Source organism: Penicillium coprophilum (genome assembly GCF_028826855.1).
Source record: "Penicillium coprophilum strain IBT 35676 chromosome Unknown utg000005l_segment0_segment0, whole genome shotgun sequence".
NCBI lineage: Eukaryota > Fungi > Ascomycota > Eurotiomycetes > Eurotiales > Aspergillaceae > Penicillium > Penicillium coprophilum.
Window position 1 is genome coordinate 763,240 of NW_026622724.1, and position 26,498 is coordinate 789,737.

The 26,498-nt window shown below is 49.0% G+C and overlaps 10 protein-coding genes across 10 annotated transcripts; 5 read left to right on the top strand and 5 right to left on the bottom strand.

Moving 5' to 3' along the window:
• Window positions 1–2: 2 nt before the first annotated feature.
• On the bottom strand, window positions 3–922 carry N7500_007870 (putative C2H2 transcription factor; the record flags this gene model as incomplete). Its single annotated transcript, XM_056679014.1, has 2 exons — window positions 3–591; window positions 651–922. 2 exons carry the CDS (start codon window positions 920–922, stop codon window positions 3–5), a joined length of 861 nt encoding a protein of 286 aa, XP_056529386.1.
• A 2,169-nt stretch (window positions 923–3,091) lies between these two features.
• Window positions 3,092–3,464, top strand: N7500_007871 (DUF4396 domain-containing protein; the record flags this gene model as incomplete). The annotated part of the gene is made up of 2 exons (XM_056679015.1): window positions 3,092–3,104; window positions 3,160–3,464. The coding sequence occupies 2 exons, from the start codon at window positions 3,092–3,094 to the stop codon at window positions 3,462–3,464; spliced, it is 318 nt and encodes a 105-aa protein (XP_056529387.1).
• Window positions 3,465–4,325: 861 nt separating this feature from the next.
• N7500_007872 (putative regulator of nonsense transcripts) lies at window positions 4,326–7,627 on the bottom strand (the record flags this gene model as incomplete). The annotated part of the gene is made up of 2 exons (XM_056679016.1): window positions 4,326–7,350; window positions 7,404–7,627. 2 exons carry the CDS (start codon window positions 7,625–7,627, stop codon window positions 4,326–4,328), a joined length of 3,249 nt encoding a protein of 1,082 aa, XP_056529388.1.
• A 483-nt stretch (window positions 7,628–8,110) lies between these two features.
• Window positions 8,111–9,043, top strand: N7500_007873 (snoRNA-binding rRNA-processing protein IMP4; the record flags this gene model as incomplete). The annotated part of the gene is made up of 2 exons (XM_056679017.1): window positions 8,111–8,116; window positions 8,168–9,043. The coding sequence occupies 2 exons, from the start codon at window positions 8,111–8,113 to the stop codon at window positions 9,041–9,043; spliced, it is 882 nt and encodes a 293-aa protein (XP_056529389.1).
• A 1,104-nt stretch (window positions 9,044–10,147) lies between these two features.
• Window positions 10,148–11,356, bottom strand: N7500_007874 (BRCT domain protein; the record flags this gene model as incomplete). The annotated part of the gene is made up of 5 exons (XM_056679018.1): window positions 10,148–10,588; window positions 10,645–10,751; window positions 10,811–10,846; window positions 10,907–11,125; window positions 11,179–11,356. The coding sequence occupies 5 exons, from the start codon at window positions 11,354–11,356 to the stop codon at window positions 10,148–10,150; spliced, it is 981 nt and encodes a 326-aa protein (XP_056529390.1).
• Window positions 11,357–12,013: 657 nt separating this feature from the next.
• Window positions 12,014–14,275, bottom strand: N7500_007875 (bifunctional anthranilate synthase/indole-3-glycerol-phosphate synthase; the record flags this gene model as incomplete). The annotated part of the gene is made up of 1 exon (XM_056679019.1): window positions 12,014–14,275. The coding sequence occupies one exon, from the start codon at window positions 14,273–14,275 to the stop codon at window positions 12,014–12,016; it is 2,262 nt and encodes a 753-aa protein (XP_056529391.1).
• Window positions 14,276–14,630: 355 nt separating this feature from the next.
• N7500_007876 (nucleoporin) lies at window positions 14,631–20,230 on the top strand (the record flags this gene model as incomplete). Its single annotated transcript, XM_056679020.1, has 4 exons — window positions 14,631–14,698; window positions 14,754–15,690; window positions 15,742–18,822; window positions 18,872–20,230. The coding sequence occupies 4 exons, from the start codon at window positions 14,631–14,633 to the stop codon at window positions 20,228–20,230; spliced, it is 5,445 nt and encodes a 1,814-aa protein (XP_056529392.1).
• A 141-nt stretch (window positions 20,231–20,371) lies between these two features.
• N7500_007877 (acyl--CoA ligase) lies at window positions 20,372–22,450 on the top strand (the record flags this gene model as incomplete). Its single annotated transcript, XM_056679021.1, has 6 exons — window positions 20,372–20,393; window positions 20,448–20,463; window positions 20,573–21,658; window positions 21,736–22,021; window positions 22,069–22,172; window positions 22,222–22,450. 6 exons carry the CDS (start codon window positions 20,372–20,374, stop codon window positions 22,448–22,450), a joined length of 1,743 nt encoding a protein of 580 aa, XP_056529393.1.
• Window positions 22,451–23,457: 1,007 nt separating this feature from the next.
• On the top strand, window positions 23,458–23,958 carry N7500_007878 (uncharacterized protein; the record flags this gene model as incomplete). Its single annotated transcript, XM_056679022.1, has 1 exon — window positions 23,458–23,958. The coding sequence occupies one exon, from the start codon at window positions 23,458–23,460 to the stop codon at window positions 23,956–23,958; it is 501 nt and encodes a 166-aa protein (XP_056529394.1).
• A 536-nt stretch (window positions 23,959–24,494) lies between these two features.
• Window positions 24,495–25,175, bottom strand: N7500_007879 (uncharacterized protein; the record flags this gene model as incomplete). The annotated part of the gene is made up of 3 exons (XM_056679023.1): window positions 24,495–24,926; window positions 24,971–25,068; window positions 25,121–25,175. The coding sequence occupies 3 exons, from the start codon at window positions 25,173–25,175 to the stop codon at window positions 24,495–24,497; spliced, it is 585 nt and encodes a 194-aa protein (XP_056529395.1).
• Window positions 25,176–26,498: the final 1,323 nt, after the last annotated feature.

The window sequence follows — 26,498 nt, forward strand, 5'->3', positions numbered from 1 at the left end:
CCCTAAACGGGAGGAGCCGCAGCAGGCTGAGGAGCGGGCTGCGAAAGTTCCTGCAGGTCGGGTACGGGAGGAGACTGCTGAGGGATAGCCTGCTGAATGTTGGCGACAATTCGCTCCAGCTCTTCAAGGCGGCGATCCTTCTCTTGGACTTCACGGCGGAGTCTCTTGACTTCATTGTGCAGATCGATTCCATGCTCATCGGTCTCAGGCAGATCTCGGAGATCTCCGACGGGAGGAGAGTCGTGGCGACGCTTCATTCCAGTGATAGGGAGGGAGGGAGCACGGACGCCTTCAACGCCATCAAGTTCCGTAGCACGGTCCCAAGACATATCGACCATAGGGGGAGCTTCGTCATTGTGCATGTGGCGGCGGCGAAGATGTTCGCGCAGGTTTTCTTGGCGCGTGAATCCATTGCCAGTGCTGCGGTTGCAATCGGTGTATGGGCACATTAGGGCCTTCTTGGTATCGGTATTTTTCTTGTGAACTTCGCGCTGGTGACGAAGAAGACCGCCAGAATAGGTGAAGCCCTGGATCTTGTCACAGTTTGGTTCATAACACTTGTAGGGACGATCATGTTTATCCATATGTTTGCTGGAGTCATGTTAGTACTAGGCACGTTAGAAGGAAGAACAATAGGGCATTCTACTTACTTCCATTCACATGGACGGCGGAAAGTAGGAGGTGCAGCCTGACACTCAGGATGATCGCAAAAGATCTGACCTTCAGAATTCTTAGGAGGATCACGGGCGCGTCGAACAGAAAGGCGCGGGCGCGCGCCATCAATGTTGTAGGCCATGGGTTGGGATTCGTTCATTCTGGCAATTGGTTGCGAGGATTCAGATGTAGAGGCAAGAATAGACGCAGCGAGAGCACCGTTAGGACCTTCACTTCGTGGGCTAGGATAGTCAGACCCGTCGCCCATATCGCAAAGTTGATACCCCACACTACTGAGGGGATGGTGGTAGAATGTAGTAGATACCAGAAAGACGCGTCGTCGATTCACAACAACGAGAAATGTAGAAGCAACAAGTAGTTGGATAGAGGTAAACAACAAGAATAAGGTTGTTTAAGAAAAAAAATCAAATAATTGGCGGTGAAGGCTTAGATGTCGATGGGTATGGATTCTGGGTGAAGATGAGAAGTGCCAAAATTTTCAGGTAGCAAGGCATCAGCCGGGCTACTTATACTGGTTGCGTCAGGTGCGGTGCGCCACTGTGGCGCAGGATCCTTGCTCAGCGGCCCTGCAGAATATTGGTTCTTTCGTCTTCTAGTGGAGTTTCCAAGCAGCTGGAATGTCATATGAACTCATAACTGGCTGGAGCTTATATACATGCAGGTATAAATGTGTCAAAATGTGGACAGCACTGGTTTATTAATGCCTTTTCCAGGTTGAGATGAGGGGGCCAAGGAACACAAGTGACTCATACCCTATACAGACACCGAGTGTATGACTGTATATTCTCCTAGTCTCTACGGAGGTACCAGTCCCATTGCTCCATATCGGCGGATCCGATTTAGGTATCAAAGCAAGATGCCTGTCAGGCAGCCGTCCAGTCTAGAATATTATTTGAGGGTCGCCACAAATGGTGACAAATCCAGTGGCGGTGAGTGCACGTGATACTGATCGGCCTGATCTCCCATCACGTGCATGGCAAGTATGCTTATTTAAGCATTCAAGATCGGGCATCCGGGCTGTGCCTTTCTGCAAAGTCCGCTCGCCATGTCCGCTCGCTATGCCCGTTCGCTATGCCCGATCTTAGGCTGCAACAAACTCGTGGTTAACAAGCTTTAAAATTCAATACTCTGCATGTCCACGCAATCCATCGTTTCTATTAAAAGGAGTACCAGCCATAGGGATCCATCTAGGAACGCTGTCTCAACTTCAACCAGGCTATGCAAACACTTAAAATTAGGACCTGAACGCTATGCGGGATCCCAAGGAGGTAGCACAGAAACAACGTGGCCTGCACGGATATGCTTGGAAGATCAATGTATGGAGAATCTTGTAGCCTACGGATTAGCTTCGGATATACAAGGCTAGAAAACTTGCCATATAGTTCAAGGTCATGTATTCATCCAAGCATCAAGAATTCCCCGAGGGGATAGATTCTAAAGCATAGTTAGCACAGCCTCTACCATAATAGAACAGTCTTTGATACTAGGCAAGTCTAATGCATGTTCATCTATTTGGAGTAATTTTCTGCCCAGTTTGAATTTATGTTCTAAGCAAGTAACGGATGTAGGAGGCCCCAGATCTATACGAAAGGACGCCCAAACTGGAAACACAAAGCCACCATTCGACGTGGACTAATAGACATACAGTTGATTGCATGACAACCACATCCACGTCAAATGTTGGGAATGAGTTCATCGTGCTGTCAAGGTGAGATGTTCCTGTTCCCGTAGCCCCACCGGATAGTCTCCAGGTGCTCAGCACTTGATATTCGATTTTCGCCCTATATTGTTGTCTTTCCGCTTTCCCAATTATCTCGCCTGTGTGAGAGGACGTGGAATCATGTAAATCATGTCATGAAGTGATATATTCCTCAGTATGTGGTTAGGCGTGTAAATTGTATATCTGGTACTATTTCATTGCGGCATTTGTGCTACAGGCCCAGGGACAATGCTCCACCATCCCTACCAACCCGGCACCCCTTGACATTGTTCTTTCAAATTTTCATTTTCAGACTCGTGTATATTGCCCTTCAATTGGAATCGTCATAATATTTCAAAAAATAGGAGTATGAATCAAATGCGCTGCCAATTTTTATTTCAGCGGAGCCGAGGCGTTTGCTGGGCCCCAAGACGCGCCTTCAGTGGCACCGCTCGTGTACAAGCTTGCCATACAGAGAAAAAACAGTGCCCAAAGAGCATAGAGCCTGCAAACCAATTATCTCAGGCCCCAAAATGTACCAACAAGCCGCCAGCCCAACCCCTTTCGGCCCTCAGTCTTCCATTCTGGGCCTGCAGATCCACCTGGAAACGAGCAGGAATCAACACTTTCCGCTGTTTGGTGGGATGCACAGCCGGAGATTTCTCCGCATTATGGATCCTGCAGACCTACTACGCTGAGATGGGTATGGGCAGCATAATGGCCTTGTCGAGTGAGTTGACCCCCCCCTTGGACGAATGAAATTGAACTGGATCTTGTGTACTAAGAACAGTCATCTAGTGGTGTCTGGTATCACAACTTCGGTTATTCTCGAGACAGTCCTTCTCCGACGGGGGCTGACCAGCTGTCCTGGCCGATGGCTGCCCGGACCGCTATGGGCATGAGTATGTTTTCGATGTTGGCCATGGAACTAGCTGAAAATGCAGTTGACTATCATCTGACCGGTGGGATAGTTGCGTTGGGAGATCCGAAGTTCTGGATGGCAGCGGTGGTATCGGTCGGTGCTGGCTATCTGGCACCGTTGCCATATAACTACCTGCGTCTTCGGAAATATGGAAAATCATGTCACTGATTTCCAATGGACCTCATGTACCTAGTATACTCACCTATTGTAACATAGACATCGTTTGAGTCAATTGGTTGATTCCACTATAGACGCTTTGCCACAATAAGCATGAGTGATAGAAGATAAGTGCTGAAATGAACTGCGGCTTATTTGACATCATGAACCTGAGTGAGTACGACAGTAAGGCTGATACTAGGAGCGGCTGATGGGGCTGATGGGCCTGATGAGTACAAGCTGATGCGGAGAGACGGCTTAAGCCCTAACTCGGCAATATAAGCCGACGCAGATTCCAACTCTGGATGGGTCGGCTGAGTTTTGGTTTTTATGTGGCCTGCTTACGGATATTCAAGAGAGGTGGAATCATAATTGGCATTGTTTTTCTAAACTAGGAACCTGACTACCTAAAAGATGAAGGTAGCAAGTATGAAACACGGCCAAGGGATAGGGGTAAATTCGCGGAATTGCCCAGTAATTGCTACCGGGGCTATGGGAACTGGGCATCGCAATCGACGGGTGAGTGGTCAGTGATTCCTTCAACCGGAAGATACTGATCATTGGCTGTCGCCCCATCCCCAAAAAGTCACGCCTTGTAAAGATGTCACGGTGACAATGGTGAGGGATCAGAGCCAGGGAACAATCCTTCGACAGACAGAACGGTGCTCTGGTGGTAGGTCAAAAGGACCCGGGAATAAGCATCCGAAAAGTCTTGGGTCTGCCGATCCAAAGTCCTGGTTGGCATAAAAGAAACGGGCGGGCAGACTCTGTTAGAAAGGACCCTGATAGTATGCACGGACATTGCTTCGCCGATTGGTAAGACGGGCGAACCTGTTGGAGGTTGCCCTGGGAGATGTGGGACAAAAATGTCACTCAGTCATAGTTACCACCGACTTGACTAGCGAAAGCAGTGGAGACGCTACGGGCGTCATCATCGTCGTGAGAATTCTGGCCTGGCACACCGCGAGTGACGCGAATGCTGGCGGAGCTGCCTCCGAAGATGCTGCCATTGTCCGGGACTCCAGCCCTATAAGGTTCGCGTCCGCCAGACTCGACGTAGCGCTTCAGTCGGTCTGATTGACTGAGACTGGGCTGCTTGCTCATATCATTAATGCTCAGGCCAGTGAGACTGACACCGCCCTGATCAACGCTCCGTCCGTCAGTGACGCTGCAGGTGACATCAGACTCAGTGGCAGCGACTGACTCGCCAGCCACACTGGGGGCTCCCTTGGGTCGGGCACCGTTGGCCCGACGACCGCCAGAGATGGCAGGCCAGGACTCGCCGAAATTCTGGAACATAGGGGGGTAGCCAGATGGAAGACCAACACCACCAAGTGCCGAGCCGTGAACAGAGGACACATCGTCGGGGATATAGCCTACCACAGACCCAGAGTCGTGATACTCATTGCGGTGACCGCCGTTGCGACCATTCACTCCATTGTTCGGGGTATTATTTGTCTGACTGAAAGACATCTGGAAGCGCTGCGGGCCTCTGTATGCTTGCTTAGGGCGGCTGAATTGAATCAAGGACTCCTGAAGGTTGGACAGGGGTCCCTCCACCAGACAGTGGCGTTCCTTGAAGTGCTGCAAAAGGCAGTTCCACAATGGATGCTTAGACAACACCTTGGGGTTTCCGAGCACAACCAGACCATATCGAGCACGAGTCAGGGCCACGTTGAGACGACGGGGATCGCTCAGGAAACCAATACCCTGGTGATCGTTGGAACGAACACAAGAAAGGATGATGTAGTCCTTCTCTCTGCCTTGGAATGCATCGACCGAGGCAACCTCAATCTCCTTGTAATGTTCCTTCTTGAAAGTGCCGTTTGCTTGCATGGAGCTGACGATGTAGCTCCGCTGTCCCTCGTATGGAGTGATAATACCAATATCTCTAGGCTGAACACCTGCCTTGAAGAAGCGCGTGACAATCTTCTCGACGTTGGTAGCCTCAGTGCGATTAAGATACGAGGTGCCTGATGCGGAGATCTCTTCATTACCAAGGTTTGACCAAAACATCATGGGATCATCAATGATAGGCCAAGGGAAGTCAACATCACGGCGCACACGATCAGCAATAGTGATACCGTTCTGCAGCGAGCCTTCGTAGAACATATTGGATGGGAATTCCGAAAGGCACGGGTGCATACGATACTGGACATTCAAGCGAATAGGAGAGCAGCCTAAGATGACGAGACGCTCGAACAAAGACTGGTTCAAGCCAGCCTTGGCGGCCTTCTTGTTCATGATCACAGGGCCAAGCTGTTGGTGATCACCAACCAACACAACTTGTTTGCAGCCCAGAACCAAGGGGATCATACACTCGGGCTCAGCAGACTGGGTTGATTCGTCGATCAAGACAGTGCGGAACTTCCCCTTTGAAAGACGAGGATCACCAGCACCAACACAGGTGCAACAGATGACATCTGCATTGGTCAAAATTTCTCGCTCAGCAGAGCGAGTAAGTTGCTTCAGGCGCTTTTCGTCTTGGCTGGACAATTCCCCAAGTTCGGCCTTGAGTTGATTGAGTTTCACCAACTCAATGTTGCTATCATTCATTCGAACCTGTTCGTGTAGCGAAAGGAAACCGACAGCAGATTCTACATCCTCGCGAGATTTAGCAGTTACTCGCACGGTCTTGAGACCCGTCCTATGGATACGCTCGCAGAGCTGGTCAACGGCAACGTTGGACGGAGCGCAGACAAGAACCTGGCCTCCATTGATCTTGGCAAGATGATAAATGATGGTGGCTGAGGTAACGGTCTTGCCAGTTCCGGGAGGACCTTGGATCAGACTGAGTGGTCGCTGGAGGACACTTTTGACTGCGTTGATTTGACTGCCATTCAGATCTGGCAGGCCTGGAACACTGAATTTCTTCGGAATCTGGGTCTTCATAGGAGCTGCAGCAACCTCATGGCCAAGGAGGCGATGGAAAATGTAGCCTGAGACACTCTGCTCATCAACCGCGAATGTCTTCATAGCACATTGCATGCGGTCGAAGGAAGTCGATTTCCAAACATAGTCGGCCATGAAATTGTGCGTGCATTCGGTAGGAACTGACTTGTGGTCGCCCTTGGCGCGAAGTTCAATAGTGACTTCATCAGACTGATTGTTTGGGATCTTGATGACATAGCCTACTCCTTCCCACTTGGGACGCAGTTCACCATTGTACTTGATGCGCATCTCGTCACCTACGGCCAATTTGACATCTCCCAGCTCAAGTTTGGGCAATACAAAGCTTGCGAGGTGCTTGTTGTTGAGACCAAGATCCCAACGCACGATGAGCCCATCTTGAGATTGAGATTCTTTCAACTTGCGGTCGTAATCAGCCTCAATCTTAACAAGTGGTCCGAAAATATTCTGGTATTGGAAAGCATCGTCGTAGCGAAGTAGCACTGGCGCAGGCTCATCATCAACTGCTGTCGCCTTCTCTAGATCCTCCAGAGTCGCCTGAGAGTTGTCTTTCCACATTTCCTCCAATTTCGCAATCAATTGAGGACTGAGGTGACGAGCTCGGAGTTGTTCTTGATCAGTGGGTGCTCCAACAAGCCAGGGGAGGAAAGAACGATCCTCAATAAGAGGCTGCCAGCGTGAGGTGTCCCAGTTCATGTCCTTGGAGGAGGGCATCGAAGCACATGGCTGCCGACAAAGCAAAACAACAACGGTATCAGATTTGGCGGGGATGAAGCCAAGCAAAAAGACATTTTTGGTGCCACAGTTGTAGCATTCCAGAATAGTATCACCCAAAGAAGAGGCTGGGTGAAGTTGGACTTCCTTATGACGAGCTCGGACAAGATGATTGACGATATGGGAGGAAGAGGTATTGCCACGTGCACTGCAGAACCACTTATTGCACGACAGACATTTGACGACGCTACTCGGGTTGTGAATGCCACAATACCTACAATATAGTTAGTAAATGCTCAACCACACAAAGAAGTTGTAAGAACTGACGCGCATGCATGGGCAGGAAGCTCTATTTCCTCATCTCCATTTCCTTGGGACTTCTGATTCCCGTTTGTGGGTGCACCGACTGTGCTTTCCATGTCGTCATCTTCGAAGGTATCAGAGCCCTCATCTTCGTCATCATGTCGACGTGGACGCGCGCGACCAAGTGCGCTTGAATCAATCTCGTCAATTTCAGCTCCCGCCGAGGGGCCTTCCGGTTGGTAGCTCATTACGAGTGCCGTTTGGGAACGCTGATAGGGATGACTATGAAGCTGAGCAAGATTCAAAGCAGGAAAAAAAGCAAAAGGGATTTTAAATCAGAAGTAATGCTCGCAGTCGTAAACGATAAAAGAATGTAGAGGACAATCCGGTCGTCCTATGGGGTATTCAAGGTTTGAAATCTCCAGGGTGTGCCTGAGGGGCAAACGAACGGAGATCTATATCGAAATATGGGATTAGCTCTATGGTATTGACGACAGCGGATGACCACCTACAACCAGTCCAGCTCTCTGTCTCAGAGGACTGACAAAAGAAAGTCGATGAGTTTGTCTCGAAAGATGAGCAAAAAGCGTCTCCGCAACTGCCCAGATTCTTTATCGGTGCGATCCCACTACGGCAGCGCAGATAAACCATGAACGCAGCCCCGGAGTTAACAGAGAAAAAAAAAGTTGCCCGCTCTTCTTTGCTTAACCACTTTTACTTCAATCTTCAAAATGCTGGTAAGTCAAGGATAAATTTGACACATTTGATATTTGACTTACAATCAGTAGCGCCGCCAAACTCGCGAGCGTCGCGATTATCTCTATCGCAGAGCTTTGCTACTCCGTGATGCCTCTATTGCCGAAAAAAGATCGCAACTTAAGGCTTCACTGGCTTCTGGAAAGCCCTTAGATCCTACAATCGCAAATGATAAAACGCTTCGGGAAGACTTCAAATATGACGAATCAAAGGACAAGGAAGACGCTGAGATGGACATCGATGATGAATATGTTTTAACCTCCGGCATTATCGATCCCCGTCCTCTGGTTACCACCTCTCGCTCACCCTCCGCTCGTCTCGGCGCATTCGCGAAAGAAATCCGCCTTCTCCTACCTACATCCATTCGCCTCAACCGTGGAACTCTCGTTCTTGGAGATCTCGTCTCCAGCGCCACCTCCGCGGCTCTGACCGACATGATCCTCCTTCACGAGCACCGTGGTACCCCGACCGCACTCACTATCTCACACCTTCCTCATGGCCCAACTGCCAGCTTTTCTCTTCACAACGTCGTCCTTCGTCAGGATATTCCCAATGCCGCACGTGGTACAGTGTCAGAAAGCTACCCGCACTTGATCTTTGAGGGATTCAAGACGAAGCTGGGTGCCCGTGTTGTTCAGATTCTCAAGCACCTTTTCCCTCCTCGCGAGACTGGAAAGGTCGGTAACCGTGTTGTAAGCTTCGTGAACAAGGATGACAACATCGAAGTGCGCCACCATGTGTTCGTCAAGACTGGGTACCGTGATGTGGAGCTGGCTGAAGTTGGACCTCGCATGACAATGCGACTTTTCGAGATCCGTGGAGGTACATTGGAGAAAGGCTCGAGCGGCGACATCGAATGGGCTCTTACCCAATACACGAGAACCAGCAAAAAGAAGGAATACCTGTGATTCTTTACGAACTCGCATCACTACATTGACTGCGGTGGAGATGGCCAAAGCAGGACATCTCCTCACAATGTTGATCGACTGGCGTATCTGGCGTTAGAGGGCAATTAGAATGGGTTCTTTTGTCATGTTTAAGTTTATGATTTTGAGGATGTCTGAACAAAATATTAAAGACATGTACAGCAGATTTCTGGGACCGTCATGACCCAATTTTTGGCAGCTTTGATCGTCAATCTATAATTTATGCTATAGTGTATGAAAACATACAATCTGACCCTTAACCCCTTGAAGATTTCTAAATTAAGAATGTAGGATGATTCCTTGGTTTTGCCGAACATAAGACAAATGATATCTCTATAGGCACAACAAACAAAACATCGGTGTGGCCCATCCCGTGGTATATGGTTTTAGTAGCTTCTTCCCGGGCTGTTTATATTATTTCTCGTTTCCTTCTCCGTGGCCTGGCCAGAATGAAAAACATAGCAGAAATCACGAAGTAAGAGCCCTAACCCTACCTAGGCAGTGAGACGGGAAGACGGGGGGCATCGCTGAAACCCAAACTCGCGGCCTCCCCAAGCTTGATAGGGCACTATATGTTGAGATGAGTGCTAAGGTTAATCAGCTCTGGCCTATAGGCTATACTAAGCTATAAGATATCATGCATATAGTGGATTTATTTTGTACATCGCAGGTACGGCAAAGCCAACATGGGTTTCTATCATTTCAAGCGATTGCAGCCAGTTGAAGAGTGGAGACATGCGGCTCATGCATGGGTTAGCCCTAAAAAGCCATGATCATCCATCGGCCCCACCGGAGGCTCCATTGCTATATTTTGGAACTTTGCAAAGGCTGGTAGGACTCAACATCACTTAGTACGTGGCTTGTCTAGCTTGCTGTCTCTACAATTGTCTTGGGAAGAAAAACACAAGGAAAAGAATAAGCGCATAAATATCTTCATATGTGCTGTCCTAAAATCATCGAAGTTACATTCGGCGTAAATTTGTGTTGATCATGACCCATCCACGTCCTTCGGAAAATCCACTCAAGAGTACAGGTGCTGTCCACCTGGAGGGATTCCCATCATTTTTTTCCACATGCAGTTAGTACCTAGCTGTTCATTTTGTCGTCCTCATCAGCTTCGGATCTATCTTGGCCCCCATCTTCGATTTGACGGTTTGTCATCTTGTCCACGATATGATCCCCTTGGGTACCGTCGTATGGGGTGTCGGCAGTCGATCTTTGAGGACTTGCTCTCTGGTGTTCCCTGAGGAATGCACCAATAATGGTCGTCTTTTCCTCAAGATAGAACCAGCCCTCGTGAACTGGCAATATTTTGCCATCTTGGTCACTTTTTGGCGGTGGCATCTTTCCGTTTGCCCTTTCGTCCCATCCCTTGCCAGTCTGTTCCTGAAAGAATTGCTTGAATTTGTCCACGGCAAGCTCGAGCTTGCACCTTGGGCCGGCCAGAAGTTCGACATTGGATGTACCAACTCGGCTGAATTTGGCGTAGGTCGAGTAGGTGCGTGGGTCGGCGGTGGACTCAAAAACCTAGGTAATATCTCAATATCTTGAAAACATTCACATGGTACCACAATATCACTTACGGTTAATTGATATTTCTCCCTGCTAGTGACTGGAGGTTTTGATGGGCGGAATAAGGTAGTGCTGTAAATGATGTTGGTCTTTCTGTCCTGGTACACCTGACGCACCGCTGTGGGAGGGATAACTGTTAGACCTGGATATGCCATCTGGTGTGAGGATCATGCTTACGCTTGCTTTTGCCCTTTGGGCCGATAAAAGGATCAGCTATAGGTGATGTGTTAGTATCTGCATTGTGGCACTATAATGGGTATCGGAAACCAATACCTATCCGACGTTTTGGAGCTTTTGCTTTGATCTCCTTGAGCCCCTTTGAGGACTGTGGTATGGCCCTCTTCTTCTGGGCTTCCTTTTTCTCGGGTTTCATCAAATTCTTCAAAAGATATGGCCCTTCGGGCTTTGGCCGGCGGGTGGCTGACAATAGCGAGTCTTCAAGCCAATCGTATGAGACGATCTTGACGGTGTTGATTTTCTTCGCAGTTGCCACTATATACCGTTGATTAATCTTGTGGCCTTCGAAAAACTGAAGGGTAATATACCTGAGACTGCATTGTTCTTGAAAGCCTCCTTTGTGGCAATGAGATGGGTAACTCGAGAATTCACGTCTCTCGAGAACTGCCCTCCATTTGCCCGAATCCACTGTGGGATCTTCTCGCCGACGCCGTCTTCGAACTTACCTGCTATAGAGGCATGGATTCTTTGGAAAGGCTTCCCCATTTTCAGTCCACGCTGAATGGCCCTAGAGGTAAATGTCTTATGCTGCCAGGAGAAAGACTGAAATACTGCGGAGACTAGTTTTGTGAGCCAGAACTTTGCTTGGTATTTGCTGACTGCAGGAATATTTTAGAAATGAAGTGTATACATTGCTGGAAGCAAAGTCCTCGAGATAATGAATGAAAGGACTAGTTCGATGATCCGAGAACTCGTTTGACCTCTGCTGTCTACTGAAATTTCCTTCAGAAGGGGAGGCGGCTAAAAATGAAATATGTTTCTTGCCAGGGGACACGGATTTGAGGAGATACTGCGATATACTTCACAAATCTGTCGATTTGGTCTGCCTTTGCAACCTTGATATGAAATGCACTTGGCATGATGATTTCTGGAGGCTGACAGTGACGAGAAAGAGAAAATGGGACCTCGAAAGTAATTTGAGATTGAAATCTACTTCAGGAAAGTATGAAAGACCATTCCTGTTGGTACCTTAAGTAAAGTCATTATCAAGCAAGTGAAAGTAAGGGGAGGTAAAATGAAATCCCGGAAAATTGTAATTGCTATGAACAGGTATTGCTTATGATGATTGAATATAAAACCCCGAAATGGAATGAGAAAAGAAGTCATCCTTCTACCGAGTGTAAATGCATGTTCCTAGCCTTTTCATTGCCGAATGCTTTTAGCAGCCTTGACAAAGGCTCGAATTTTCTCCAAATCCTGAGCCCCGTTTGTCTCTACACCTGAGCTGACATCCAATCCGACCACTTTTTGGCCCGACTGGCCCAGCTTTTTCACCGTGTCAACCACGTTGTTCGGGTTTAATCCTCCAGCCAGGATGACCCTTAACCCTTCGTCACTATCGAGGACCTTTTTGACACCAGCCTCCTCCAGAAGCTCACCAGAGCCACCGGCACCAGAGTCCAGTAATGGAAGAGTATGGTATGCTCTGCGAGCAACGCCAAAGTCGCCAGGGGCAAATTTGCGAATGACAGGAACTGGGATCAAACTAGACCATTCCAATGGCTCAGATCCATGCAGTTGCACAACATCGAGACCCAGCTTTTGTTGTTGAGAAAGGACATATGATAGCGGCTGGTTCATGAACACGCCCACGAGTAAAGCACGAGAAGGGTGACGCAAGATGTTAGTAGAATGCTCGAACCATTCCAGTGACGTCGCGTTTACCGGCTGCTGTGATGTACCGTCTGGACGAGGGGTCGACTTGACAACCTGGGAAATGCGGAGGGCCACATCATCTGGGACAAGACGTGAGCGGCCCTGGACCATGATAATGCCAATCAAATCTGCGCCAGCTTGGATAGCAGCTAGAGCTCCTTCTTCTGTTCGAGTTCCGCAGATCTTCACCAATGGAGAACTTGGGGATGCCTTGGTATTCGAATTAGAACCGCCGAGAAGCTGGGCCACAAAGGCAGAGGTATCGGGTGCCCTCATGAGAGCCTCTCCAACAAGAATGGCCTTGACACCATCTTTCTTATAAGCTTCCACGTCCTGGGGTCCCAAGATCCCACTAAGGGCACACACAATTGTGCTTTCAGGCACTTGATCCATTAGGCGACTGGTAGTTCCGAGATCGACCTCGAAGCTTGTAAGGTCTCGGTTGTTGACACCGATGACTTCAGAGCCCAGGTCAACTGCAATCTTCATCTCTTCAGGGGTGTTGACTTCGACCAGGGGCTCCATGCCGAGACTGCGTGAGTAATGATACAGTCGAGTCAAGAGCTCAATGTCCAGCATCTTCACAATCAGTAGAACCGTATCAGCTCCAGCCAAACGTGCCTCCAGGATTTGATACTCGTCAAAGATAAACTCCTTTCGGAGGACAGCCGGCCGATTGGTGAGTCCCTCCAGACTCTGGCGAACCGCCCGCAGGTCATCGATTGTGCCCTTGAACCACTCCGGCTCTGTGAGGACAGAGATGACGCTAGCGCCAGCCTTGGCGTACTCCCGTGCTTGGGCAGGAGCACACACATCGGCCGAGATAATGCCCTTCGAGGGCGATGCACGTTTGATCTCCGCCATGAGTGAGAGGGGATAATCTGATTGCCTTAGACGCTCGGGGAATGACAGTTGAGGAGGAGCAATGTTCAGCTCATATGCCGCTTGAAGAGCCTCTGGCCTCAGAGCCGGAATTTTCTTCTGCTCTTCGACAGCATTTTTGCGATGGGCGTAGATCTTGTCCAAAATGGATAATTTCTTGTCCGAAGGTGCAGCTGCAGCCACGGCTGCCCCCTGCTTGTTGTCCCAGGTCCCAGAGGTGAGCTCCAAGAAGTTTCTAAACATCTTGCGCCCGTATTGCGTCAGAATACTCTCGGGGTGGAACTGAACACCCTCGACCGCGAACTCCTTGTGTCTAATACCCATGATAATGTTCTTGCCACTACCATCCTCCAGCTCGACCCGCGAAGTCACCTCCAAACAATCTGGAATAGTCGAATGTGTCCCAGCAAGCGAATGGTACCTAGTGACATCAAGCGAGGCTGGCAATCCTTGGTAGACACCCTTGGAATCATGCTTCAACTCCGATGTCTTGCCGTGCAGAATTTCGCCGGTCACGTCCACTTTACCACCAAACGTGGTGATCATACATTGTTGGCCCATACACACACCAAAGATCGGAATCTTTCCGCTGAAATATTTGATTGCGTCGTTACTGATTCCTGCATCGGTCTCGGGGTGGCCAGGGCCAGGACTGATAACCAATTGGGTAGGCTTCTTTGCAACCAAGTCCTCAACAGTGACTTGGTCATTGCGGTAGACTGTGACAGTGGCACCTTCAAGGACAAGGTACTGATAGACATTCCAAGTAAATGAGTCGTAGTTATCGATCAGAATGACGTTGGACGCGCTGGCCAATTTGGCCGCTTTCGTGGCATGGTGGGGGGAGTGGTCAACAAGGTCCGCCATGACCACGGATTGTCGTAGGAGATCGAGACGGTTGCGAGAACGTAAGAGGCGCTATGCTGTCAGTGACGGAATCTCACGCACCATAAACCGAATCAAATATTTGCGAATTGCCTCTGTCGGACGGAGGTGAGTCAAAAAGAATACCGGGTCCATGTTGCCACTCACCGCCCGGCAATAAGATCAGATAGGCACCTGATTGTTGACCCAGTCGCGGTGAATATTCTTTTGAAGCTCCCTCTCAATACAAGAGCTCCTTACGCTCGCCATCTACCTTTTTCTCGCTCTCTTGTCACCTTCCACGGTGTCGCCTCGTTCCGCTCTTTCTTTCTATCCTATGATGATCTAATTGCCCAAAATGGCTCCCGTCCCGGAGGCCTATTTCCCGTCCCTGGACCAGTGCTTCTCCGGGGACGTTCAACTCTTGTATGTCCATTCTAATCACATATTGCTATGGAAGAAATATACTAATTCATTGCAGGTCCTGGAAAAGAGCCTTTCTCTACGCCATTGATACCGAAAGCCATGCTGACGATAGAGGCAATATCGATGTCTTCTTTTCGCACCCCGAATCTATTCGCCTACTCTCTGACGGCCTAAAACCGTTTCCCTCCCCTTCCGCAAAATCCAAAACTGAATTTGAATCCAAAACTGCCGCAATTCATGTCGAAACCAATGGTCAAAGCTCCTTTGATCTGAAGGAGATCAAGGCTGATGCGCTATGGTTGAGCAAGGAAGCCGGAATCGACGAGATCACTGCTCTTCGCATCACTATATTGGAATGGCAGAACCGCCCGGCAACGCGACTCACAATCGGCTTTTCCAGCGAGGAAGCGACCAGTCTACAGAGCGCGGCTGGGACCGAGAATCTTCGAGGCTCTCTGGCCGGCCCCAACTTCGCCAATCTATTGAACCAAACAGCCAGAAGCGACGGCGATCAGTCATTCGAAAAAGAGGAAAAGCGACGTCTGCGAATCCGCGAGGTGTATCTCTCCGAGGCAACCCATGTATTGAAGACACTTCGCAAGCTGCTTGCTCTGTCCCTACACGATGGTATCTCAGCCGACTCGACCGCTCCCGCCAGTTATGATCGCAAACTTGCTTTGCGGAAAATAGGGACCACGATTTTCCAAAAGAAGTCGACTGGTGATGGATTGAACCAATTTCTTCAAGATTGCATTAGCTCGATACGCAGCCGGTTAAAGATCTTGGAAGGAGAAGGTGGCTGGCTCAGTGCTGCAGAAAGCAGCGAGGAACTAGAGAACATCTGGAGAACAAGTCTCGTGGAGGAGATTGTTCATATTGTGCAACTCATATTCCACCAGCTTCAAGCCTCAGTGGAGTTCCCAACTGCAGACCTCCTATTGTCCTGGTTAAGGCTCATGGCTGATTATAGCTTCTTAGAGACAATTCAAGTGGTAAGTGGCCAGTGGAATATTCTGAGTTCTCGTGTTAACAATCTCTTATAGCCTTCCCAACAACCGGTGGAAGTGTTGTTGCCCCTTCAATCTTTCGTATCACTTACCACATTGGCGTTCCTAAAACCCTCCCTCGCCATCTCTTCGATTCAGAATGATACACCCATTCAGTCCTCGACCCAGCCTTACTTCTGGTGCAAGGAGAAAATCTCTGAAATCAATGAGATCTTTCTTACTGCATGCGGTGATCTGAACACCGCTAATCCGGCTGCCTTCTCATGGGGTCTAATCTTGTATACCATCCAGGAGCTTGCAGAATACACGAGAAATAGACGAGAACGTGATCTGAGCCATCATTCGGCTATCTCCTACAATGAGCAGACGCAGAATGCAGGACTATCACGAGCATCTGAACAGTCATACTATGAAGAATTGCTTGACTGTGCGAGAACCCCGCAAAGCACAGCTGAAGATGCTATACCAATTCTTACGTCTGATGCCCTCAAAGAATCGGCGTTCAACACCGTTATTGCCCTGGCTCGTAAGACCGGGTCAATGTCAGCCGTCGATGATGGCCTGACAATCCGATGGATGCGCTTGTCTCTCCTCGACCTTGTTCGAGTTGCTGTTATGTTCTTGGATTACTCTCCGGAAATCGTGGGGTCGGCTTTGGCGATCTTAAGTGACGATGACAACGAACTATCAAGAGACTCAGATTCTCTAGGGCCTGCCAGCGATCCTAAGTCTCTATTTGCCGGGGATCAGAAGTTGATGGATGGCATATTTCGCGTTGCACGGTCCCGTTTCCCCTATGAAACGTCCCCATTTCTGCAGCTCTGTCGCGCTCTTGTCAGTGGGCACTCTTTGAATGAAGAAGGATTGCCGGCTATACTTGAGGAGGTGGAGAACATGACGTCCTTCACACAGATTGTCTCACCCACTTTCCAAGGCTATGCCACCATTCGAGAGGACGAGAACGCCGATTTTGTATCCCTGCTCCAACCCCTCCCAATGTTTGAAACATCATCTCAGAACCGGCTTTTGGAGAGAGAACCAAGCAATGCTATGATCGTCAGCGGGTCTTCCGAGATTCCACGACAGGCCGTTGGTCAAGTCATATCCGATTCAAAACCCGCGGTTATCATGTGGGAGCATCGATACTCCTGCTTAAGCTTCCTTGGAAGCTGGCTTGAAGAATGGAGCGAGACCGGTGATTACTCGCCTGGGTGGACAGACGACACTGCCACGGAAATCATTGCTCTTTTGACAGACTTGATAGCCAACTCTAAGACGCAGATTTCTGGCGATGCAAGTGGCAAGAGGATTCTAGAGATGGCTAGTGATGGGCTGTGTAAACAAGGTGACATCATCTCTGTGATATTCGATATCTTTGAACGCAATTTGCAGACCATCGGCTCCCGAGGAGATTTAGGGAATTCTTTGGACGCAACCATAGCTTGCCTGCGCTTTATCAAGACACTCCTCAAGGTCCTCCCCAGCCGGGTATGGCCTTTCCTTGGCCGCAGCAGTCTCATTGGGTCTGACGGCAAGGGTGGTGTTATGACAGCAATCGTCTCAGCAATGGAAATTCCTTCCGGCGAGTATCCGTTCCTCCTAAGCTGTGTCGACCTCGTGGAAGCTGTCATTGATGATGCCGCATCTCGGGCAGTATTGCGAAAGAGCCCGGGCAGCGTGACAAACAAATCATCCATTGCATCTGATTGGAGTGCCGGTATTCCGTCTCACGTCATGAGAACTATTATGTTGAACTTCACTCGCACAATGCTGGAGACTTTCAACAGCAGTGGAAATTGGAGATTCAATCTACCAGAACAACGGCTCAAAATCAATTCCATGCTTGCCACTTCGTTCGAACGTGTTCTATACTATGCGTTCGGAATCAATGACAGCCCGAAACTAGAGACTAAAGTTACCGGCGTCTTCTCTACATCTGCAGCTTATATTTTGGACATGCTGCGCCCTCGGTCAACCGCTGACCTGCCGTTCAATCCAATTCTTCGGTTGATCGCCGAGGGTCTCCAGACTCCCCCAACACTCCACCTCAGATATCTCACCCTCTTCGAGAATCAGCTCAAATCTACACTCCGGCTCTGCATCAAACTAGTGCAGGCTGCACAACTGGCCGAACAGCCTGGCTCGCTTCTGGAGGAACAATTGTTCAAGGCCAGCCCAGTTCTAGTCAAGCTCTACGCGCTGCATGATGCTTACAGGCTACCGGTTGTCTCACTTCTCGAAATCTTGATCTCCAGCGCCGCTTCAAATCCAGATAATGAACCTCCTTCCCTTGTCGGCCACCTTGGGGCAGAGTCTTCCTGTCTGTTCCTTGATGTACTGTCACAACTTGACAAGCCGATGTGTGATAGGCCCCTACTTCTTGCAGTATGGCAGCTGCTATCGACATTTGTTAGCAAGCGCCAACAGTGGCTTGCAGTCTTCATTCTCACAGGATCATCCCCTCGCCAGACTCTGAAGAAGGAAACCGCTTCTGGTGGTCTTAGTATGAGGAGTGTGCCTTTCCTGAAAATGGCACTTGAGAAATTGTCTCACATTGATCAACAGGAGCCGCAAGTAGCCTTGGCTCTCCTCGAGTTTGTCTCTCGTGCGCAAGAAAATTGGCCATGGGCCACCTCCCATCTGAGCAAGCATCCTCAGTTCTTCACCAGCATAATTAACCACGTGTCAAAGTTGAAAATTTCTTCTCTGCCAGTGATGGATCAGATCTATGCCACGCGGATTGCAGCCGTTGTGGCGGACCTGTGTGCGGTTTACCTGCACTCTGCAAAGGAGGTGGGTGACCGAAGTTTTATAAAGACCTTGATTCCATTGGTGTCGTGGTATGCCAAGGATGCAGTTGAAGTGTCAGCATACAACTCCTCATTGCATGCCAACTTGAAGAAGAACTTTGAGATGCGTTACTCGGGCTGCAAGATCTTTGACTTCAAAAGAACGCCGCTCGAGGTCCGTAGTCTGGGACGGGATTACTACTATGATTTGAGTATGGGAGACAAGCTGCTGTCCTACGACTTTGCCTGGGCTGGTAGCAAGAATCGTGGCTTTGCCGAGGAGTTTGAGCGCGCCAACATCAATCTGTCTCTTGTTGAGGCGCAGGTGGTAAGTTTTCCGTTCACTGCAAATGAGTTTATTTTCTAATTCGAAACAGAGCCTTCTCCATAGCTGGAAGTTTTTCGCTATCGAGCACTGTGCCGATTTCATGCCCGATACCGAAGTTCGAAAGTCAATGGCACTGGTCGCGCAAAGTTGTTTGAAGGCCAATATTAGCAGTGGTCCTCCTGAAGCCATCTTTGATCGAATCCAACAAACGCGCGTTGATTTCGCCCAGGCGCTTCTCCAGCGGCTCGTCGAGGTAAACGCCAGAGGTGCCGAAGTCTTCCAGCTGCTCGAGATTACATGGACGGCACTGCGAGCCCGACATCTGACATACGAAGACGCTTTGATCAATAACGATACTGATTATTTCCGGTCTCTCCTGAACGTGTTATTCCTTTCGCTCCAATTCCACTTGGATAGCCCCTCGCGGAGTGCCCCTGAAGCTATCAATAAGAAGGCCGAGGTTTCTTCGGATCTGACGGTCATCGTGGAAGTCGTGAAGACAGTGGTGGCCCAGGGCTTCAAATCTCTCACCACTTATCTCCATGACGCGCCGGAGAAATGCGCACCGAAAGATTTCGCCATCATCATCGCCATTCTGCAGACCGCCTTGCAAGTGAAGAACGCCGATCGTCTCTATGAGCATATCGTGTACCACATCGAGGAAAACGACACTGCCCGCCATGCAACGACGCTTTTCTCCTGGGCCGATCAATTGGCCGTCGCAGGCGACCCTGTCTACGCAGAGCTCAGCGTCTCGATCCTGGTCAAGATGTCAAGTCTGCCCATGCTCGCCGAGCATCTTGCCGTTGAGGGTGTCTTGATGAACTTGTCCACCTGCCGTCTCACCAACATTCTCACCCAAAAGAAAGCATTTGGAGCCTTTGACCCCGTTCCTCGACTGTACGCTATCTGGACTGGAGGATTCCTTCCTCTATGCCTAAACCTGCTCTACAGTGTTATGCGGACCGCGCCCGAGGTGGCAGCGTTCATCAACCAATTCGAGTCCCGTCTGACCCGCGCGACAGAGGCATTCTCCACCCACACGGCCGTTTCTTCTGTTCCGACCTCCAAGTGGATCAGCCTCAGCATGGTCTCCGAGGCCTATTCACTCGCCCTAATCTCGTACATTCTGGACCGGTTCCGTGAGGCGGGTGCCAGTGCCGGTGTTGACACACCGGCCATCCAAGATCTCAAATGGGATAGGGTACAAGTCAAGGAAGATATTGAGGAGCTGCTCGGTCGCCGCGCTGCTCTGCGTGCGCGCATCGTCGCGACCAATGAGAAAGAAGTGGAGTGGTCCCGACAGAAGCCTCTTGACTCGACTTGTGGGGCCGAGAATCGACTCGAGGAGAAAATGGTCAATGAGATGAAGGCAACCGTTACCTGTTTGGGTGGGGAGGATTCATGAATGTGCTCTTTATAGCCTTTTGCTGTTTCTCTTCTTTTTTTTTGTGTATTCTGGGTTGGTCGGGGTGTAGTAGATGATTCATGGAGCTTCAGTTTCAAAACAATTGCATTATTTCCACTTTCAACTCCACGTCACCAAGTTATGCTGTATCAAGTCTACATAAGTCAGTTAATAGGCTATATGTGACATCACCGTGAAGACCGAGGCTTCGGTCCAGGTTCCCCGCAAAAGATGTACGTCGCTTTAGCCGATGCGGGGAGATGAGTGATGAAGTTGTGCCTGAGACGATATACTGGCCTATATGAAGCCTGTTCCTACGACTTCTTGAATTAACATTGCAAGAATTGAAAACATTCCCTATTATATTCACAACATGCCATATAAATCCCGCTGGACAATCGATATCCCAGACACCCATTTAGCCTCTCTTCTCTTCCAATCGCCCACAGCATCTCTCTCCAAAACACACAAATCTTACTTGGAAGCAGCCCGTCCAGAAACCCACTGCCTCACCACCCATGATCTCCGCCTCTGGAGCCAGCGGCTCGCCGCCGGCCTACGCAAATCCGGCCTACAGCCAGGAGACCGCGTCCTCCTCTTCTCAGGCAACGACCTCTTCTTCCCCGTGGTTCTCCTCGGCGTGATCATGGCCGGAGGAATCTTCACCGGCGCCAACCCAACCTTCGTAGCCCGCGAACTAGCCTACCAACTCCAAGACAGCGGCGCCACATACCTTCTCTGCGCAAGCAACAGTCTAGAAACAGGTCTAGAAGCAGCCAAACAAGCCAACCTACCTACAAACCGCATCTTCACCTTTGACAACTCCATCTACGACGGCCTGACAAACCCCCAACAAGGCTGCGCATACTGGAGCGACCTTCTTGCCTCGGAGGAAGAAGGCCGCGCCTTCCTCTGGGAAGAACTCCACACGCCAGCCCTCTCGTCCCGCACCCTGGCACTCAATTACTCAAGCGGCACAACCGGCCGACCCAAAGGCGTCGAGATCTCTCACAAGAACTACGTCGCTAATATGCTCCAGTACTGCCACACCGCAAGTCAGCATCCAGACTACCAGGCGCGTCTTGCGCGCTCGCGCTGGCTATGCTTCTTACCTATGTACCATGCGATGGCACAGAATATCTTCATTGCGGCTGCGTTATACCGTGGGACGCCGGTGTATATCATGCCGAAGTTTGATTTTATCAAGTTGCTAGAATACACGCAGAAATTCCGGATTACAGATTTGATTCTCGTACCGCCGGTTGTGGTTGCATTGGCGAAACATCCTGCGGTCAAGAAGTATGATTTGAGTAGTGTGGAAACGGTTGGGAGTGGTGCTGCGCCTTTGGGGAGGGAGGTTTGTGAAGAGGTTGAGAAGTTGTGGCCTCCGGGAAAGATTAATATTAAACAAGGATGGGGAATGACTGAGTGAGTTCTTTGCTTTTTTTTTGCTCTCTTTTTTTTTTCTGTTTGGTTGGAAACTAAATCCATCTGGTTCTTCATAGGGCGACTTGCTCTGTTACCGGATGGGTTCCTTCGGAAATCAGTACCTCTGCATCTGTCGGTGAGCTCAATGCCAATTGCGAGGCGAAAATCATGATGGATGGCATGGAGGTGAAGGAGAGAAATTCTCGTGGCGAGCTGTGGGTTCGTGCGCCGAATGTCATGAAAGGCTACTGGCGTAATGAGAAGGCCACTCAAGAGACCAAAACGGAAGATGGCTGGCTGCTCACGGGGGATATTGCCTTTGTGGATGACCATGGGAAATTCCACGTTGTGGATCGAATGAAGGTATTTATAGAAAAGAAAAAAGAGAGACAAGAAACTAAGATGAACAGGAATTAATTAAAGTGAAGGGGAACCAAGTGGCGCCCGCCGAGTTGGAGGCTCTGCTACTAGAACATCCGGCGATCTCAGATGTTGCAGTGATCGGAGTTATCAGGTATGTTTGCCTTTTGGTCTATTTTGGGGTTCTTTCTAAATCAGATTAGCAACAACGATGAGCGACCTCGCGCATATGTAGTGCTTACACCCGGTCAATCCGCCACCGCAAAGGAGATCGTGCATTTCATCGACGACAAGGTCTCCACGTTCAAGCGGATTACCGGGGGCGTTGTATTCCTCGATGCGATACCGAAGAATCCCTCGGGCAAGATTCTTCGTGCCAAATTGCGTGAACAAGCCAAAGAGGAGCTGAAGATGGTCACCGCTAAACTTTAGACTGTATTTTTTTATATTATGTCCTTGTTTTTGCTTTTTAGAGGAATTCAGTGAAATACAGTAAACGCAGTATACCATCGCTTGCGTTGGTGGGTTTGAGTCTCTGATTCGCAGGCTTGGACATCCGAACCAGGGCGACCCCTCTACCTCCGATTGATCTAGACAAGGAGAAAAAAAAATGGATTTTGAACTGTTCGCATGAGTTCGTGTAGCCCACTCTGCTAGCCGAGAAAGAAATCTTGCCGTGTGATTCGATGTATGAAAGTGCTTAGCGCGGGGACCCATGCAGGCGCCAGCTGAACGCCAATCTGAAGACGGAGTTATGTACGGAGTACGGAGTACAGCGTACATGGATCGTCGACGGCACGGATTGTCTCTATTAGGGAATATAAGATTTGAAATTTATGAGAACGTCTGAGAGCGTTGGGAGCACCGGGAGAGTAAGATAAAGAAATGTGTCAGTGGCGTGTAGGAGGCAAGCTGAGTGGAGAGAGGGCTGGCTGGCCGTGTCTACCCACTTTGGGTATACAATGGAGGCAACAGACTGTATATTTTGTATTGGAGGATTGTGTGTATCTGGTATTTGGCTTTTCGATCTGTCAATTAATTCTAATTTGCCTTGGAAATCCCGGTTGTCGGGCTCTCGTTTTTTTTGGCTTGCTTTTTTTTTTTACAGTATACAGCCCTATCTTGCAGATACATGCTTCGATCTTCAATCACCCCCCACAGCCTATTTGGGATCTATTTCGATCTCCAACTCTTATATAGAGACTAAATAAGCCCACTCCTGCACACCATCCCACTAGTTCCTTCCGCTCCCCGCCAAGTCCGCTCATCGTCTCGAGTCAATACTCGTATCTTTGACTGCGTAAGATCCTTCAAGGTCTGGCCTGGATTTACTTCCCCACACGCGCAGTCTTAAGTTGAGCTGTTCCCCCTTCTACAGGGAAGACAGTTTCAACATATTCTTTGCGAGTGGTGGACGTTATCCAACCCCAAATCCCGTGATGCACACTGTGGAACAAGGAGACAACTATTTGTCGTGTGAACACCTGCAGTCGACTACTGCACTTGTCTTACCAGTGATTACCCTGATCAGCTTCTCTGTTCTCGGCTTCATCTTCATCCACCGGTATATCGGAGATCGTCGGAGACAAGCATACATCTCTGAAATCAAACAAACAGACCAAGACTTCTGGCTCCAGTCTAGCATCATGGAGAAAGGCGATATCATCTCCACGGACTCGCAATATCCATCTGCATGTGATATCCTGCAACCTTTATCGCATACAAGCCTCCTCCCAAGCAGTGGAACCCTCGCTGCACAAGTCAGAGAACAACAAAACGAGAGAGCCGCCATTGATGCGAGTAGTCCTACATCTTCCAAGGCTTCGTCACTTGAGGCAGCGGAGGAAGTGCAAAAACGCAATGAATCGGTCCAGCAAATGTGCGATGAGGATGCCGAGGGAGGGCGAACCTGGAAGCGGGTGGTTGTTGAATACAGCTAGCTGGCCTGTTCCGTCCATTTAATAGACTCGGGTGGTCTTGTTCTTTCTCACGGTATCTCAGACTGGGGTTCAGTTACTGATATCTTTTTTTTCTTGTCGTTTGTTATGTCCCCTGTGATGCCTCCTGTGATGCCTTTCTTTCTTATTCTCTTCCCTTTGTGTGTGTTTACTATTTCACGAATAATGTCTTTCCTTGAAAAATCGTGGGCTTGAAATGTGTTCTTCGGTCGAGTGTTTTGGGTGGCAGAGATCTTTATTTTGCTCAATACATGGTCAGCAATACATGAGTATATGACAAGTATGTGATGATATGTGTCAGAATATCATATTCAGGTAATTATCTGCTTGATAGTTTGAGGGCTTTCTTCGAGATTCTTGATTTTTTCTAACAAAATTGGATTGCGTATGATCAAATGGATATGAATCACAAGTGAACGCCATGACTCCATTGCAAAGGAGACCGATTCGTCGAAACGGGTCATCCTACAGGCTGGCAATCTTCTGCAGGAAGCCCTAGCCAGGGCCGGTGATTAAGCTCATGTCTCGTTGGAGAGATCTGCAAGAACCCGTTGACTTCGCAGATCCTCCTCCCCGAAAGAAATGGTGGTTTTTGTTTGCCTGCCCAGGAACGAGTTTGTCAAGCTCCGCTCCAGCCCATTGTACCCCTTGAAACTCATTAGCAAGAGAGTTCGATGTCTATTTTCTTGGAATGCTTTTTCGGCGTCTGCCTTGTCTGAGGTCGGAACCCTACCAGGGTGCAAAATAGCCATCAGCTGCTTGTAATTAAGGTTGCAGCTATCAGGAATATTCTTTTCCCAAGCACGTTGAATTGTATTTGGGTCATCTGGGGCACGGAGGATATCTGTAATCATAAACCGACGGTCCGAATCGCTGGGCTTGTATAGCTCCCCTGCATCGTACATGTCTGTGTGGCCTGTTAGGCCCCCGACGGGGAAGATAATTGATCGCTTGTCGCCGAAGCAGCGGGTAACTGGGCCTGTCCTAGATGAACCGAGGCCTGCTCTTTCTCTGGCGGGGCTTCGATCTGAGCCTGCCGTGGTGGAACTGCAGCCAGGGCTGCATCTGGTGAAGCTGGATCCCCTGCGGATCCTTCGGCAACATTAGTTCCAGACGTGGAAATTCTCAGTTGTGAGACACTGACCATGTTCATCAGCATGGGCATTAGAAAAGCCCCCATTGCTCTGCTCCGTAGACATGATGATGGAAACACTATTTGTTGTTCAATTCGGGCAATATTGCTTCTTTAATCTGTTCTGGCCTCCACTATGTTAGCCCTTTATATGTCGATGGATAAAGAATCAGGCGAAGTATTTTCTTTGAATGGGGTCGTATCATATCTGTACCTTAAGTTACCGCAAAAGGGTAGATACGAGTAATCAAATGAGTGCTCTTTTTTTGGGTTGGACTTTTGAGATAAGGAATTTCTTGGTTTATGTAGATGCGAATGCGTAGAGATGAATCGTTTTATATCTCAGAAAGTCTGGCTAGCGTGATGGAGTGGGTTTCAAACCCGGACGAAATGAAACTCCCGCGTTATTGAACTTTCACTAGAGAAGCATAGCAAACAGGAACCTGATACTCCAACGATCTTGCGTGTCTCGGCTCTCAATTCGCGTATTATTTGAAGTGAGATACGCTTGACTCACCCATAAATCTAACCCGCACGTAATACAGGTTGGTTTCAAAAGTGTTGACTGACCACACTATTGATACTGCATACCCCGTTTCAATCCGCAAGAACAAAAAAAGCTTGCTTTCCAAATGAAATCTCGACTTTTTGTCAGGGTGCTTGTTAGGAGCACCGAATATCTATCAGCAGTTTTCTGGAGCGCATCAAATTTGTGATCTACGTAGATGGAATTGTGATGGGCAATGTTGGACTCTAGGTTGTGCTAGGAAACATCGTAGCTATAAGTCAGAGCCTAAATAGAAGCGCTAATTTCCTCTTAAACGTCATACCTATGCCCCTAAGGAAAGATTAATATATATCTAACCCAAAATATGGCTGATCGCTCTGGCCAGCGCTTCGCAAGAAGTACTCTCAAACCCACATTCTCCTACTCTCCATGAGGGCAATGCCATTTAATAAATCACGGCGTATCTTTCACGAAGAAATTATTAGGTGACGCCAATGTGCTATCGCTACCAAACCAGCAATCAAGGGAGACGGCAGAGGAAAGACTACCAGCTGATATCCATACCTACATTCCCGCCGTCTATCTTCAAATTAGTGGTGATGTTTATTTGGACTCAAATATTTGCTTTATTCCATATGTATTGATCTCTTTCACTACGAGAGCTATAACCTCCAAATAGTGATTTTTTATCATAAGCATACAGTATAACCCACGACCCGGTGACATGAAATGCCCTGTGTGATGAAACTGAGCACCGTCACTCCAGGGGCAGAAACAAGAATCTTTTGATTTCTTATTCGGTTACAGTAGTTTTCGAAATCAGATCTACCTCGACACTCTTGCTACTTTACTCAAAATAAATCGAAATACGCTAACCTATTT